This window comes from Halichoerus grypus, chromosome 6, assembly GCF_964656455.1.
Source record: "Halichoerus grypus chromosome 6, mHalGry1.hap1.1, whole genome shotgun sequence".
Classification (NCBI taxonomy): domain Eukaryota; kingdom Metazoa; phylum Chordata; class Mammalia; order Carnivora; family Phocidae; genus Halichoerus; species Halichoerus grypus.
The window spans coordinates 122,418,493-122,434,755 of record NC_135717.1 but is presented as its reverse complement, the minus strand read 5'-3'; the positions used below and the strand labels follow the sequence as shown (position 1 = coordinate 122,434,755).

Sequence of the window (16,263 nt, the reverse complement as noted above, 5' to 3'; positions counted from 1 at the left end):
CCAGCAATTTCTTAGGAGAAAGGGACCATTTAGCTCCAGTTTGGGTGCTTTTGGTCTGCACATCTCTATGCCGAGCATGATGATTTCATGAGCAAGCCAAGTCACACCCAATATAATTTATGTTGCCCATCTAATAACGTTCCTGGAGAGCGGCGCGGCCCCTGGAAGAAGCGGTGGGTAGATCTCACTGTGGACTGTGTTCTTGTGCCTGTCTGCCCACCAGCCCGCTCCCCGCCCACAGTTCCGGGCACTCACGGCAGTCCCTCTCGTCCTCCCCGTCCCCACAGTTGTCTTGCCCGTTGCAGCGGAAGATGCCGGGAATACAGCGGTTGGTGTTGGTGCACTTGAACTGACTGGGCAGGCAGACGTGGATATCTGTGGGAGGTGGGAAGGAGGGGAGGGTAACTAATGGAGGGCAGAGGATTCGGGGGCAGGGAAGGGACGCCCCACCCCCTCGGGAGTGAGCCTTTGGCTTCAGGGCCCAGAGTAGCAGGAGTCCAGCCTGGAGAGGAGGCTGTTGTGGGCCGAGCTTCCTTGCCCTTGGAGTGTAGTATGAAACCTCCAAATCCCAGGGAGGGAGAAGGGGGGGGAAGAAGGGCAGCCGGTGGCTGGGCAGCCCTTTACCGCAGTTGGCCTCGTCACTGTTGTCCTGGCAGTCATTGTCCCCATCACAGATGAAGGCAGGGTTGGTGCAGATGCCCGTTGAGCACTGGAACTGTCCCGGGCGGCACTTGAACTCGGCTGCCGGGAGGGGAGCCTCAGAGTCAGAAGGGCTGGGGCTGGGCATGGCCACTTAGAGCCTCGGGAGTCAGGCTGCCACCAGCCAGGACCCTCTTGCCACCCCTGCTCTGGGCACTTACGACAGTCCGGGGGCTCGTCTGAGTGGTCCCCACAATCGTCCTCCGTGTCACACTTCCACCAGAAGGGGATGCACTTGTCGTTCTTGCACACAAACTGGAGGGCAGGTGGGGGCAAGAGGGGTTGGTGGGGGTCTGGGGAACTTGGGAGGATTTCTTTTGAGGGGCTGGGATGTTTCAAAGAAGCGGGAGGGTCAGGGTATTTTGTGGGGGCGCTGAGCTGGATGGAAGGTTGGGATGTGAGGAGTGCAGGAAGGCCAGGTGATGGGGTATCCGTGGGGGGGTCAGCGTGGGGGGTACTGGGGAGGGAGGGCCAGGGTTAGGGTGTGGGAGTGTTTGTGTGAGGTGACGGGTATAAAAGTATTGCTGTGGGGAGACAAGAGGTAGGCAAGAAATGTGGGGGCGTTAGCGTGGAAAAACCAGATGGCGTGAGGACATTAGAGCGGGTGTTGGGGTCTGAGGAGGAGTGGGGGTACTGGTGTGGGGGGTTGGGGGAGCGAGGCATTGGTGAATGGGGCTCAGGGGGAAGAGCCTCACCTGGCTTGCTGTGCAGTTGGACACACAGGTGCGCCCATCACTGCCCAGGTAGAAGTTGGTGGGACAGGCACATTTGTGGCCCCCCCCGGGGGACAGGAGGCACAGGTTGCTGCAGCCACCATTGTTGACCTTGCAGGGGTGATTGGGCACTGCCGGAGAGAAAGTGGCTAAAGCGCAGCCGACTGGGCCCAGTGTATGGGCCAGGCTCCCTGAGCCACGGGCCTCCGGCAGAGTGAAGCCGGCACTCCCTGGTGCCACACTTTCTGGTCTTCTGAAGGCTGCCTAGCCCACTCTATCCTGGCAGAGGTAGGACGGATCCAAATCCTACTCGCTTAGGAGGAGGCTGAAGCCAGAGAAAGGAGAGGACTCTTCTTGAGGTCCCAGGATCAGGCCAGCCCTGAAGCCTCGTACACTGCCTCCCCTGGGCCCGCCCTCAGCTACGGCCTGCCTGCCTTTGGGGTCCCACCTCGGTGGTCCGCACCCTCAGGGGCTTGCTGCTACGAGACTCCGCGGCTGGCCCCGGGCTGGGCTGTAACTCCTGAAAGCCAGATCTTGGCCTGTCTACAGGCCCCCTAATCTCCCAGTGTCTGGCAAGCACGTCTCAGGCAATGCTGGAGAAGGGGCGGGCTGCAACCAGTCCTGCTGGGCCCCATCCTCCCACAGGGGCCCCTGGTACCAGGCTCACCCTTCATCTGCTCCCCCCCACTCGGCTACTCACCATCTGGCTGGCGCAAGGCGTGGAAGACATGCAGGTCCATGGGCCGGTGCAGGGTGCTGATGAGGAGTGTCTTGTTGGTGCCCGTGGTCTTGTGGGCTCGGTTGATGGACTTGGTCTCCCAGTCGGTCCAGTAGACATAGTCCTCAAACAGGGTCAGTGCGAAGATGTGTGGGATGTCCTGGCTCAGCACTGCAGACCGGGGAGGGAATAGGCCCGGCAGCCGGTCAGCACCTTCCCTACTGGACGCCCTTAACCCCACAACAACCACTTGAGGTGGGCGCTTGCCCTGCTTCCGGATGGTTAAATGGCTTCCCAAGGTCGTGCAGTTAATAAGTGGCAGACTTGGAACTCGAACTTGGGCCTCTGACAACAGGTTCCTACTCCGTAATATTTTATGATTCCCTGTGCCAAAGTACCCCACCCTCAGGCCTCCCACCCTCACCTTTCTCAGAGCCCCCCGAACTGTGCATAAGAAGGGACCTCTCTTTCTCCTTCCCGAGGTTGCAGATGGTGGCCTCATGCCTGGGCTTGTCCAAGGCTGTAAGCTGAGATGTTCTGGACCCCCCATACCCCTGGTGGGTGGTGTCCTCAGACCATGCCCTCCGACTTTTAATCCTATGCTCTTGCCCCAGTGGCCTGATCCTCCGGAGCCTCAGACCCCCAGCCCCCAGGTCTGCTGTGCGCAGGCAGCCTCACTGACCGACATGGCGATTAGAGCCGTCCAGGCTGGCAAACTCAATGTAGTCCTCGCGGGCATCAGCCCAGTAGATGCGCTCGGTGACGTAGTCCAGTGTCAGGCCGTTGGGCCATGTGATCTTGGTGTCCACGATGACACTGCGGCCAGACCCATCCATGCCTATCCGGCCGATCAGTGAGTGGTCACCCCAGTCTGTCCAGTACAGGTACCTGGCAGGTGGGCAGGCAGTGAGCCCTAAGAGATCCTGTGACTGGTCCCACTGGGAGCCCACAGGGAGGCTGGGCCTGGATGCCTGAGCACACTGCTGGCTTTCAGGGGCTCCCCCAACCCTCTTCACCCACGTACCCATTCTGGACATCCACCACCAGAGCCCTGGGCTCACGGAGGCCAGAGCTGACCAGCACTGTCCGGTAGGCCCCGTTGAGCTTGGACACCTCGATGGTGTCCCGGCCTTTGTCACACCAGTACAGGTTGCCGCCCACCCAGTCCACAGCCAGTCCGTCCGGGTTGCTGAGGCCTGTCCGATGCAGCACCTGTGGGCAGGGGCAGGGAAGGAAGAGCTCTGGGTGACCTGGGGCGGGACCCTCAGTCTTTCTGGGGCCCAGCTTCCCCCAGGTGTGAAGTGAAGCGGAGCTCTGTCCTCCAGCTTGGCAGGGAGGACAACGGATGGAAAAGGCCCAGCGCTGGGCCTGGTGTCAGCGGAGGCTCTAGGGCAGGGGTCTCCAGGTGAGAGAGACCGCACCCCAAGCCCCATAGTATCTGGGGTGTGCATTTAAGAGAGGCCAGCCCTAAGGGGGAAGCTACCGATGACTAGGAAAAGAGCAGGAGGAATCTCCCAGACCTCACTCTCTGAGCTTGGAGGGGAGGGAGAAGCCAGGACAAGCAGAGCTGTGCAGTGACCCGGGCATCACCTGCACGTTACTCCCGTTAAGGTGCATTCTTCGGATCATGCTGCCCTGGGTCGTCACGTCCGTCCAGTAAATCATCTGCTCTCGGTAGTCGAAGTCCAAGGCGACGGCGTTGTTCAGGCCCTGGATATGGGGGGTGCGGGAGAAGGAGGACCACAGGATCAGGACACGGGTGGCTGGAGAAGTCAGTAGGGGTGACGAACATGGGCCCAAGTGGGGAGGATGAGGGGGCTGTACAGGGCAGGGTACTAGCTCTGGGCCTGGGGAGACAGGTGGGGTGAGGAGGGCCAGGCCCGGCACCTGCTTAAGCAGCGTGTAGTTGGAGCCATCCAGGTTGAGCTTGCGTAGGTAGTACCGGTTGGCAAAGATCAGGAACGGCTCCTCATCTGGAGAGAGAGCGTCCTGGCTCAGCCCGGCTCAGCTGCGGCACGTGCCAGCACCCCCGGCCCCCAGCTGTGCGAGCCGTCGGCTGCCCTCCGGGTGCCCGTCTCACCAGTCACGGCTTTGCAGCTGTGGGGGTCGCCACCGCGGGGGGCGTAGCCCTCCACGCACAGGCACTTGTAGCTGCCGTGTGTGTTGATGCAGCGCTGACTGCAGGGGAACGTGGAGCTGCACTCATCCACGTCAGCGCACGTCCGGCCGTCGTCCTTCAGGCGGAAGCCGGGGCGGCAGCGGCACTGCGGGCACAGGGAGCCTTGCGCTGGGCATACGCAGGGGTCTGGGCCTCCCCTCCCCCACCCCGCCCCTGGAGACTGGCGCTCCGGCTCTCTCCACCCCGGGGCGGCTGGCTCTGCTGGGGAAACCGAGGCTGGCAGGGTGGGCAGGCAGCAAGCACGGACTGAGCTGCCCCATGCCAGCAGTCTGGCTCTCATGCGGCGGTGACCCATGACCACCGTGCTTCTATCCCCAGAGGATGACGCTTAGGTCTCATCTTATGTGGCCCGTGAGCAGTATCTGACGGAGCTGATCATGCTCCTCCTCCGAGGCTTTCTTCACTTGGCTGCTCTCCCACCCCAGCCGCTGCCCCTTCTCAGGCTCCTCTGCCGGCCGCCCTCACAAACCACCCCCCACCGGCCTTGGTGTGGCTGAGCACAGGGCTCAGGCCTTGGGCCTCCCCTCTTTTCCATCTACACTCACTCCCTTGGGGAACTTCTCTGGGCTCACGGATTTAAATGCTGTCTCTACGGTGAAAACTCCCAGATTCGGTGCTCCCGTCGGGCCTCGCCCTTGAGCTGGGTACCCCTACCTCTGGCGCCCCCCTGACATCTGCACATCCCTCCTTCTCCCGCAGCCCTTGCTGGCTCTACCGTCCAAAGAGAGGGAGGCCCCCAAGCACAGGCTTCGCTTCTGTTCCCCACCGGGGCCTCGGCGCCTGGAACACTGCCCGGCAGCCTAGGTGCCCAATGCGCCCTCGGTGAACGAACGAACGAATGAGCCAGCAAATGAATGAATAGGGGGTGGGGAACGGAGCTCCTGCCGGCCTTGGGGGTGTGGGAGCTCCCACTCCGGGGTGGGGCACACCTTGAAGCCAATCTTGAGGTCCTCGCAGTCCTGGCTGCAGCCACTGAGCTTGCGGCTGAGACACTCGTTGACGTGGCAGCCGCGCTCGTCCGAGCCGTCCCCGCAGTCGTCCTGCCCGTTGCAGAGCAGAGCCTCGGCCACACAGCGCCCGCTGCTGCACAGGAACTGCGAGGAGGCGTTGCACTTGTGCTCTGGGGGGGGAGGGGCAGGTCAGCGGGGGGAGGGGGGCTGCGGGGATGGGGGGGGCGAAGCTGGGGAGGGGCCGGGCTTTGGGCCCACCTGAGCTGCTGCAGTGCGGGTTCTTGGGGGCCTCGTCGCTCTGGTCGTGGCAGTCGTTTTCACCATCGCATGCCCACTGGCGGGAGCTCAGACAGCGCCCGTTGGCGCAGCGGAACTCGTTGGGGCCACAGGTCGGGTACTCTGGGGGCGGAGGGGCGGGGTGAGGGGGTGAGGCTGGAGGCTCCGGCGGGGCCCAGGTGCAGGGAGGGCAGGGCACGCCCCTGCTGCCACCGCCACTCGGGCCCCCCACCCCCCGCAGGCCGGCCCACCCGCCGGAGGCCCAGCACCCTCACCACACTCGGGGGACTCGTCGGAGCCGTCCGCGCAGTCCCGGTCGTGGTCGCACACGAAGTGCTTGGGGATGCACTGGCGATTCTGGCACATGAACTCGCGGTCGTCGCAGGTGCTGTTGTACACTGCGGGTGGAGACGGGCGGACGTGGCCCCTCAGCCCCCACCTGACCAGCGCTGCCTGCCCCCGGGACCTTCGTGGGGTCCGAGTGCACAGACAGCCATCTGGGTTGTAGACAGGGCTCTGCCACTAACCACCTGAGCGACCCCGGCTGAAGCACCGCCTCTCCTTGGCCTCAGTTTCCCCTTCTGTAGAGTGAGGCTGTGGCCACCTGCCACCCACCCCACTCCTCACACCACCCCCCCGCCACTCACAGCAGCCAGCTGTGATGCTCTCATCAGCACCGTCTGCACAGTCCTTGTCACCGTCACAGAGCCAGCGCTCGGGGACACACACGTGGGTGCCGGGGCAGGAGAAGGAGGAGGGGCCGCATGTCTTGCCTTCTGTTGGGGGGACAGGGAGCCGCCAAGAGATTCAGGAGCAGGCACAGCGGGCTGGGCAGTCGGCGTGACATCCCCACGCTCATGCCGCCCCTCCTGTAGGAGGGTGTGTGGGTGTGTGGGTGGGGTGGGGGCGTCTGTCCCTCAGGAGCCCCTCCCTGAGCTGACCACAGCCACCCCTCACCGCAGTGAGCCGCCTCGTCTGAGCCGTCCCCGCAGTCGTCACTGCCATCACACAGCCACTGCTTGGAGATGCAGCGATGGTTCTGGCACTCAAACTGGGCCTCCGAGCAGAACTTGTCTGGGGCGGTTGGAAACCAAAGTGAGATGGGGGAGGGGATGGCAGGTCACTCTGCTGGGCAGGCAGGTGGAGGACGGACAGGAGAGACCCAAGGCATCCCTTTGTGGGGGCTCAGCATGAGCCAGACAGGGGGGCCCCGGGGTCCTTCTCCCAAGGGGACACTTCCTGGGAGGGAACTGAAAGGTGGGGCATGGACTGGGACTCCGTGGCCATGGTGGGTGGGCACTGCGGTGGGGCACTCACTGCAGTGGGTCTCATCCTCGCCATGTTCACAGTCGTCCTCCTTGTCACACGTCCAGCTCATGGGGATGCAGCGCCCGCTGGGGCAGGCGAAGTAATTCAGGGGGCATCTGGGGCGCTTCACTCCTGGGGGGAGAGGGAGGCGTGAGGGCACTGGCGCCCTGGAGGGCCCGCCGACCGCCGCACACCCGGCCCGAGGAGGGACCTGGGCAGTCGCGCTCGTCACTGTAGTCCCCGCAGTCGTTGGCACCGTCACACACCCAGCTAGGGGCGTAGCAGAGGGAGGTCCGCTCGCAGGGCTGGAAGCGCACACCTTTCACGCCCAGGCGGAAGTAGCTGCTGCAGTCGGTGGCGCCTGGTGGGGGCAGGGATGCGGGTGACACCCGGTTCCCTCCACACTCCCTCCCCCGGAGCTGCCCTTGGTGTTTTAGACAGTGGCCTGGTACCCTTCAGGGGAGGAGATGCTGACCGCCCCTTCTACTCACGCCACCCCAGAGCCCAGGCCTGGCGTCGGGGCAGGAGCACACAGGCTGTGAGGGGACCGAGGCCGCCAAGCGAGCAGGCCAGGCAGGAGGCGAGGGAGCAGGACTAGGAGGCGCCGGGGACTGGTGTCACTCACTGCAGTTCATCTCGTCAGAGGCGTCCTCGCAGTCCACAAACTGGTTGCAGCGGCTGGAGTTCCCAATGCAGGTGCCGTCCCGGCAGCGGAACTCGCCCACGCCGCAGGCCGTCTCTAGAACAGCACCCACCCCAAGATCATCAGGCCAGAGCCCCCCCCCCCCCGCCGTGGGGACCAGGAGACCCCAGGCACCCCCGCAGAGCGCGCTGAAGCAGACCCCGTGGGGCCTGGGGAGGTGGGGGGGGGCGGAAGCGGGGTCCCACTCACTGTTGCAGGGAATCTCGTCGGAGCCGTCCCCGCAGTCGTCCGCCCCGTTGCACCAGAGCATGTTGGACACACAGCGCCCGTTGTTGCACTGGCGGAAGGTCTTCTTGCAGCGGCGTGAGTCTGCGGAGGGGAGCGGGGGAGCGGGCCACCAGTCAGCAGCAGCTCCGGGGGAGGCGCTGCCTCCGATGGGACCTCGCTCGTCTGTTCCCTTGACAACCTGCTCAGCCCTGCTCTGGGTCTGGCCCAGGGTTAGCGGTGCTTCTGCCCTTCACGACCTCCCCAGACTCCTCAGCCACGGAGTGGGTCATGGAGGTTTTGCTCCCCTCACTCCCACACTGGGCCCTGCCGGAGGCAGAGGCTGGGGGGCCTGGAGGCCAGGGGGAAGGGAGGAAGGCGGGGCGCTGAGGCTGCGGGGGCGCCTTACTGCAGTAGGATGGCTTCTCGTCAGACTTGTCCTTGCAGTGGGAGACACCATCACAAGTCAGGCTGAAGTTGATGCATTCGCCGTTGGCACAGTCGAACTCATCTTGTGCCCGGCAGGAGGAGTTCACGGCTGGAGGGGGCGTGGAGGGAGCCTCATGAGCCTGGGCCCTGGGGCCTCAAATGCCTCTACCCCTCTGCCCCCCGGAACTCAGGTCATCCTCAGTTTCTCCTTGGTAAAACTATTCGGGGGGCCGGGCTGTTGGAGTCTGGGAGGCGATGGTCCCCAGCGTGTGCCCAGGGTCCCCCACCAGTGTCCCCCGTCTCTCACCGCGGCAGGTGAGGTCCTCTTGGAGGATGCGGCCCCCTCGGCAAGAGCAGTTGACATGGCCTTGGTGAGTGAGCAGACACAGGTCCTGGCAGCCCCCATTGTTGACGCGGCAAGGGGAGAGCTCGCCTGGAACAGGGACGGACGACAATGGGCTAGGAGTGTCCCCGGCTGTGCACACACGGGATGCCCACACCCACTCACACAGCTTCATGGAGCTTCCTAGCCCCAGCCCTGGCACAGCGGCACCCGGCTGAGGGAGCAGAAAAGGTGCTATGGGAGGGCCAGGGGGAGTGTTTGGGGTGGGCCTGGGGTGGGGGGGGGTGCTCTTAGGGGGATGATGAGGGCTTCGTTGTGTGCTTGGGGAGATTCAAGTCTAAGGAGCATCGTGGTGGGGCCCAGGAGTATGTGTGAGAGGCCTGGGAAAGCTACGGATCTGGGTGGGGGCCACTGGGCAAGGCAGATCCAGGGTGGGAGTGTCTCTGTGCACACGCATGTACATGCACACATGCACGCAGAGCATGGGGTAGGCAGAGCCTGGGATGTGTGTGATCAGCTCTGGGGGCACATGTGGTTCTGGGTGGGAGAAGGACTAGGGCATGTGCTGGGGTGTCCAAGGATTCAGGTGAGACCAGTGGTGGGTAGTGTGAATGTGCGTACGTGTGTGTGCGTGCGCGTGCAAAGATGTCTTGAGGGAGCTGGAGTAGAGGAGCATTAGGCATTTTGGAGTTTCTTGGGGGTGAAGGTGTGTACAAGTGTATGTCTGCGCATGGAGGCTCTGGGAGAACAAGACCAGGGTGTAGTGCGTGTGTGCGTGTGTGTGTGCGTGCATGTGTGTGTGTGTGTACGTGCTGGCACCATGGGCAGGAGAGCAAGGCTGGTGGCAGTGGCCCCACTCACAGCTGTTGGTGTCATTGGCCACGGCGATGATGCCCATGGGCTGCTGGGGGATGTCCACGCGCAGCAGCTTCATGTCACTGCCCACGTACTTGTTGGCCCGCTGCACGGCTCGCCGCACCCAGTCGGTCCAGAAGATGTGCTCCCCGTACACAGCCAGCCCGAAGGGGTGGACTGGCTCCGACTTCAGGATCACCTGTGGCAACAGCACGGGGCCCATCACGGGCAGGCTTGGGCCTCTCCCAAGTCCACCCCACTGCAGCTGGCCCCAGGGGCGAGGGTCCCCGGACACGGTCTGGAAGGGGAAGGACCCACAGACGCATCCTGCCGTTTCCACACTGAACCGACGAGGAAGCCGAGCCTGCACAGGATGAGGGCCGCACGCGGCCACACAGCTAAGGGGCAATGTTTGTGCCTCATTCTCCTCCAGAATCATCCCACCAGGGCGCCTCCCTTTCTGCCTGGGCCATCTCCTTCTTGGCTGACCAGCCGTCCCCTGACCCCAGCCCGCCTCGAGCCCCCCGCTCCGTCGGCGACCCCAGACTCACATAGCGGTGAGAGCCGTCATACTCGCACCGCTCGATCTTGTCCAGGGTGGCGTCGGAGAAGTAGAGCTTCTCGGCACGGTGGTCGATGGCCAGGCCGTTGGGGGTGCGGATGTCCTTCTCGATGAGAGTCAGGACATTGGCTCCCGACAGGGCTGCCCGCATGATGCTGGGGTGCTGCTCGTTCCAGTTGGTCCAGAACATCAGGCTGGGGGAAGGGAGGGCCACGGGGATCAGGAGTCAAAGCCGGGGAGTCTGTCGTGGAGGGCCCGGGCGAGGGCCAGGAATCGACCAGAACCCAAGGGTCGGCCAGGGTGTGACCCAGACGCCAGCACCCCAGGCAGCCTCACAGCCACCAAGGCCAACACAGCCCCGGCGCCCAGAGGGGGCAGCTGCCACAGGGTCTCTGTGTGGGTACGCGTGTACACGTATTTCTCAGCGTCTGGGAAACGACTATCTGCTTTTACTGAGAGACAGTGTAGCCAAGTAAGGCAGGCTCTGGGTTCCGATCGGAGCCCTGCCACTTACCAGTGAGGAACCTCAGCAAGTGACTTAACTTCTCTGTGCCTCAGTTTCCTTCTCTATGAGGCGGGGATAATACTACTACCTGCCTCGTAGAATGGTTGAAGGATTAAGAGTTAATGTTCACCTAATGATGTCATATGACTATTTCCCAGTCTTTTATTCTTAACTGCTTTTCGCCCGGCATCCAGGACACCCTTGTGAGCGTCTCGTGTCTGCCAGTGCCAGGGACACACAGATCCTACCCTCAAGAAGTTCTTGAAAAGCACCCTCTCCATAATTTCAGGCTTTTGCTTATTTGGAGTCTGAGCCGCAGCTTGGGGGCGGTTCTGGATGGCTCCTGGAATCAGGATGGGAGTTTGGATGGTGGCATGATGCCATCGAGGATGGTGCCATCTCTCTCTGGCCTCCATAGGAGAAAATGGGTGTCCCAGGCACAGCTGCTAGAGTCAGCCTCCTGGCGTTGTTGGTCCCCAACCAGGGACTTCCATACCCTCAGGTAGGGCCCAGTTGACTCTGTGGTAGGAAGTGGCTTTCCTTTTACCGTGATAAACTGTTGCGTGTGGAAGAAGGACATGTCCCACAGCTGAGGCTTCCAGGCTTGGTAAAACCATGTCCCAGGAAGGGGCTGGGGTGGGGGTGGGGGAGGCCCGGGAGGGGGGGCTTCCCTGAGGGCCAGCTGTAGGGTAGGCTCAGCAGGAGGTCCCTGTCTCCTTCATCTGGGTGCACACTGCCTGCCCCCCCAGCACTCGCTCCTTCTGGCCAAGAGAGGGCCTCTCCCAGAGAGTTCAGCTCTTTCTCCTGCACCCTGCCCTGGCTTCAGTTCACCTGGGTCATCCTCCAGACCCCAGCTCAGGTGCTGCCGCCTTGAGGACGCGTTCCTGATATCCAGCTGGGTCACGTCCTGTTACACACTCATAAAGCTCCCTGAAGCCTCATGATTAACATCAAATAGGCCTGAGGTAGAGCCAAGGTCCATCTCATCCTCCCCTGGCTCCTCGGCACATCGTTGGTTCTCAAAAGCCATTTGCTGAGTGAATGATGGAATCCCCTGGGCTCAGAACAAAGGAACCTGGTGGGCAGCCATGAGGGAGCTTCTAGAAGCCACAGTGCTCCATCACCTCTGGATTGGGGGTGGGAGGCAGGCAGGGGTACCCAGCAGCACCACCCCTTCATGGAGGCTCCAGGCCCATCAGCGACAGGCCCTGGGGCCAGCCCAAGCAGCTAAAGTCACCAAGGGTCACAGAGGGAAGAGAGGATCTTTGTCTTGAGCCATGTATGTGCAGGCCAGGGTGAGGCAGACCAGGGAGAGGGCCCTTGTCCTCGTCTGCAGGGCCAGGCAGGCCGGGCTGAGGCTGGACTTGAGTGACATCAGGGTAAGGAATCTAGGTTCGGTACACTCCCCGTTTCTAAGCAGCTGTTTTGGGGTTTTGTTTGTCCCTTAGTTTCCTAGCAAAGCTTTGGGAAAATATTCCAAGGGTTGCTGAGTTCTGGGGAAAACAGTTTTGCTTTCACGTGGGCCAGGATTTCTAAGGTGAGGGGGTGGTTCACCAGAGGCCCATACATTGGAAATGGAGCGGGGGGGCTGGCCCTGCAGGAGAGCAGAGCAGGTGGAGACCCGGGGGTATTTCCTCCCAAGTCCTCCTGACTCGTGCTCTGGACTCCCTTGCATCCTGATCCCAGCCTCCTGGGCCATCTGCATGCCTGCTCCTGCCCATGGGGACTCCCTGACCGGGCATGGGTAGGCCCCTCACAGTCCTTCCCTGCCTAGAGCACTCCCCCTCCTCCAGCGGTTGCTCAAAGCATTGCCCTATGTCTGGGCTGCCCCTCCCTGGCCTCCCCACGTCTAGGCCCAGGGCCACAGCATGGCCTCTGGGATGCTTCTTGGTCACCACATACCGTCCTATACGGGGCTCTGCGCTTCCCAGCACTATGGTTTCTCGCCCCAGCGAGGTGGTTTAAATGGGCCCGGATGAAGGCTTCCATACAGTAGGTGTTCAGTGAACAACCTTTGCCTGAAGCTTCGCGTGCCAGAAACACAGAGGACCTACTATGTGCCTTGACCATGGCTCTCTGATGAATGAATCAATTCATCACTGAGCCAGAATTGTCCTTCAGAGTCCCCCTGATCCTCCCCTTGGTTCAGGCACCGGAAATATTATTGTCATATTACAGATGAGGAAACTGAAGCTCAGACAGTTCATATAGCTGGTCCAAGGTCACAAAGCAAGGAGGTAGCTGATCTCGGGGGACAGTCAGCCTCTCCTGCCGCTACACCCCTACCCGGGGCTGCCTGGGGCAGCTTCTGCCACCCTGTGGCCTAGCCCTCCCCGCTCCCCACTCCCTGCACCCAGCAGCTCACTTCTGGCACTCATCCAGCACAAAGGCCCGTGGGTGGTCGTCTCCTGACATGGTAATGACCGTCTCACGCTCGAAGGCCCCTGGGCGGGTCTGGTCGACTGTGTGGCGGGTGATGGTGGATGTTGTGTAGCTTGTCCAGTAGAGGGTATCCCAGCCACGGTGATAGGCCAGGCCTTCCACGGAGCCCACATCTGCAACGGGAGAGGAGCAGTCGTGGGTCGGGATGGGGCCAGGGAGCAGAGCCGAAGGGGGATGACAGCCTGGAGCACCCACTCCTCTGGCATATTGGGGCTGTATGGGGATGTGTGGGAGCTGGGGGGCACGTGGAAGCACAGCCCTGGGCACCCCCAAGCCCCCCCAATCCTTCCCTATTTTCTACGCAAATGATCCATGGTGCATCTCCCTGACCCCTCTTCCTGCGTCTCCCCACAGCTGGGTAGAAATGGCTTTATGGATTTTGGTAAATCACACCCGACTTGGGCTGTACTGGGAGCTTCCAACTGAACAAGACCTGAACCGGATTGTCTGTAAACATCCTAAACTCTGGTTAAAGAATTAAGTGCACGATGACTAGTGGAACCATAGCCCAAGAGAAAAAGCCTCGGGTTTTCGTGGCTTCTAGCTGTATGACGCTGCGCTTGCCAGAAGGCTGCAGCATTAGAAGTACTGTAGCTTAAACAATGGCCCGAAGGGAGGGGACAGTTCTTGCCAGTCTCTCTTGATCAAGCTACGGTTGCAGAGTATCTAGTTTAGCTTTGGACACATTTTTAGACAGGCGCGTTCTGCGTGGAGCGGGACATGTCCAGAGGAGGTTCAACGGACAGATGCATACCATCGCTGGATACCAGCATCTAGTTCCGTGACTGGCAGGTCTTTGTGGACAGGATGGATGAAGGAATGAGCAAAGGAGTGAGTCAAAGGATCACGGGTTATCCAGCCAGAAGAGAAAACCGTAGCGGAACAAAAGAGCGCTTTGCAAAGAGCCGAACAGCTGTTCTAGGATGCTATCTCTAGCTCTCAGTACTCTCTGTGGAGCATGCACACATGTCCTGTGCTGAGCTAAGCTGTCACACCTGCCCTTCAGGTGACCCTCTCTCTCTATGCACATGAGACATCTGAGGCTTGGACAGCAGAGGCAACTGGCCCAGGTGCCGGAAATCCTGTGTCTGGGGTTGAACCCAGACTCTCTGCAGCCTGTGCCGTGAGTCCCGGCCACACAGAGCAGAGCTTTGGCTTATTCTGTGCCACCTGGGGGCAAACTAGGGCCAGAGGGGGAAGGAAGAGGGGAGGCGACTCTGACTCCAAATGAGGAGAAACTTTCAAGTAACTATAATGGGTGCAGTGTGGTTAGCTGGCGAATTGTCAGGGATGCAGTCACAGCTGGGATTCAGATCTGGGGCACGCTGGGCAGGCCGAGGGCTTCTCCCCTCAGGCGGTGCCGGTCCTCCCCACAGCCCTCGAGCCTCCCCTTCCCGGGGAGGATCGGGGTCTGGGCTCACTCTCCACAATGGTGGTCCTCTCCGAGCCATCATCGTTGATCTGCTGGATGTTCCCGAAGTGGATGTCGCTGAAGAAGATGCGGTTGGGGGTGCCCGGGGAGGTGCCTGCTCGGTAGTCAAAGGCCAGAGCGATGACATTCTTCATGTGCTCAGGATCCTCGAAGGGCTGCACGGGCGCGTTGAGGTTGCGCTCGTCAGACAGGTGGATGCTCTTGAGGATGGTGCGCTCTGAGTAAAGCAGGTAGCCGGCGTACTCGCGGCACGACGCCCCGTCTTCAGCCAGCATCCCGTGGGCGCAGGCACAGGCCCGCTGCGCCCCGCCCCGGTACAGACACAGCTGCTGGCACCCGCCGTTGGCCACCGCGCACACGTTCGTGCCTGCGGGAGGGCGCGGGGAAGGAGATGGTCACAGAGCGTAGCTCGCCGGTGCCTCCGACCTCCCGGCCGGTGGAGACTCTGGCTGCGGCACCACGGGGCCTCAGCACCGGCAACCCTCCCGGCCCCTGCGCTCGGCTCCCGGACCGGTCCTAGAGCTCCTCAGCCTCTCTTCCCCCTCTCGGCTCTCTGGGGCTGCTGCCAAGTGCCCCGTGGGTCCCGCATCTCTCCCAGCCCCTCTCACTCCAGGGGATCACTCCCAGGCCAGGGGGCCCCCCGTGTGCCTCTCCTGCCTGGCCCAGGGCCCCAGCCTCACCTTTCTGGCGGTCCCGGTTGAAGACTTTGATGTCTTTGAGCTGGACACCGATGCCCGTTCTCAGGGGCACAGACTCTGTAGCATTGTCCTTACTCCCACGTTTGATGGAGCCATTGGCGTGAGTCCTGGGGGGAAGGGAAGGGCTAGGCTGTGAGCAGGGCCTTGACGGAGGCCAGGAGGGCGGGAATGGATGGTGGAGGAGAAGGCCAGGGCAGAAGCCCTCACCTGTCACTCCAGTAGATGAAATCCTCAAACACAGACACGGAGAACATGTCCATGTTGTTGCTGGACAGAACCACCTCACGGTTCTCGCCCGTCTCCAGGTCGATCCGCTCAATCTTGTCTGTCCGGGCGTCACACCAGTAGAGCTTCCCATCCTATAGGCCAGAGGCACCCACCTCACCTCCAATGCCCAGTGCTCCCCGCCAGCCCCAGTGTCCTGGGCCACAGGGCGTGTCCCACTCACTCCTGCCTCCCGTGTCTTTCTCTTTCTTCCTCCATATCCTCCCTGCCCTCTGACCTGCCGATCTGACAACCTCTAGGCATGCCTTCAGTCCTCGCTTCTGAGTGACGGCCCCCCTACCCTTCTGGGGTGGCAGGAGTCCCACTCTGGGTCGGGAACTGGGCCAGAAGACCCCATGACTACCCTGGGTCCGTATCTCCCCACCGAATAGGGCCTCATCACCGGGAGAGTCAACGGGGAGCAGAGCATAGGGTAAGGGGAGCCTCCCCCCCAGAGCATGGGGTCCGGATATCCCGTGGGCTCCAGGGCCAAGCCTGCACCCAAACCTGGTAGTCCACCGAGATGCCATTGGGCCAGCTGATGCTGACATTAACCAGCACGACTCGCTCAGTACCATCTAGCCGAGACCGCTCAATACGTGGATACTGGCCCCACTCAGTCCAGAACAGATACCTGTGGGGTGGAGGAGGTAGAAGTTGGGGGTCAGTCCCCAGACCATGGAGGAGAGGGTCTCGTCAGTGCGGGCTGTGGAGAGTGACCAGGCCAGACCCGAGCCAGGGTTGGGAAGTGGGCAGCCTGTCCAGCTTCTCACCCCTTCTCTGGGTGGACAGTGATGGCCCGGGGCTTATCCAGACCCTGGGAGATGACCACGTAGCGGAAAGAGCCATTGAGCCGGGCGACCTCGATGACATCAAAGCCCTGGTCGGTCCAGTAGATGTTGCCTGAGGAGGGAGTGGGTGGAGATTAGGGGGATTGGGTGGGAATGCATGTACCTAGTCCCTTTCCCGCCTCTAGATCCCTG

The 16,263-nt window shown here is 62.0% G+C and overlaps 1 protein-coding gene across 1 annotated transcript in view; it reads right to left on the bottom strand.

The window, feature by feature from the left end:
- The window catches only part of LRP1 (LDL receptor related protein 1), an 80,684-nt gene that overhangs the window by 11,677 nt on the left and 52,744 nt on the right, over window positions 1-16,263 (bottom strand). The window contains exons 37-65 of the mRNA XM_036094591.2: window positions 16,054-16,183; window positions 15,788-15,914; window positions 15,224-15,375; window positions 14,999-15,123; window positions 14,308-14,685; window positions 12,810-12,999; window positions 9,929-10,133; window positions 9,384-9,576; window positions 8,487-8,612; window positions 8,160-8,288; window positions 7,736-7,855; window positions 7,469-7,582; window positions 7,055-7,204; window positions 6,853-6,975; window positions 6,493-6,609; window positions 6,183-6,311; window positions 5,811-5,933; window positions 5,518-5,658; window positions 5,239-5,429; window positions 4,211-4,394; window positions 4,018-4,103; window positions 3,721-3,840; window positions 3,155-3,342; window positions 2,813-3,018; window positions 2,113-2,301; window positions 1,395-1,543; window positions 861-954; window positions 625-741; window positions 256-375 (exon numbers count right to left, since the gene is read on the bottom strand). Of these exons, the coding sequence (XP_035950484.1) occupies window positions 256-375; window positions 625-741; window positions 861-954; window positions 1,395-1,543; window positions 2,113-2,301; window positions 2,813-3,018; window positions 3,155-3,342; window positions 3,721-3,840; window positions 4,018-4,103; window positions 4,211-4,394; window positions 5,239-5,429; window positions 5,518-5,658; window positions 5,811-5,933; window positions 6,183-6,311; window positions 6,493-6,609; window positions 6,853-6,975; window positions 7,055-7,204; window positions 7,469-7,582; window positions 7,736-7,855; window positions 8,160-8,288; window positions 8,487-8,612; window positions 9,384-9,576; window positions 9,929-10,133; window positions 12,810-12,999; window positions 14,308-14,685; window positions 14,999-15,123; window positions 15,224-15,375; window positions 15,788-15,914; window positions 16,054-16,183 (4,416 nt within the window). The remainder of the gene's footprint in view (window positions 1-255; window positions 376-624; window positions 742-860; window positions 955-1,394; window positions 1,544-2,112; window positions 2,302-2,812; window positions 3,019-3,154; window positions 3,343-3,720; window positions 3,841-4,017; window positions 4,104-4,210; window positions 4,395-5,238; window positions 5,430-5,517; window positions 5,659-5,810; window positions 5,934-6,182; window positions 6,312-6,492; window positions 6,610-6,852; window positions 6,976-7,054; window positions 7,205-7,468; window positions 7,583-7,735; window positions 7,856-8,159; window positions 8,289-8,486; window positions 8,613-9,383; window positions 9,577-9,928; window positions 10,134-12,809; window positions 13,000-14,307; window positions 14,686-14,998; window positions 15,124-15,223; window positions 15,376-15,787; window positions 15,915-16,053; window positions 16,184-16,263) is intronic.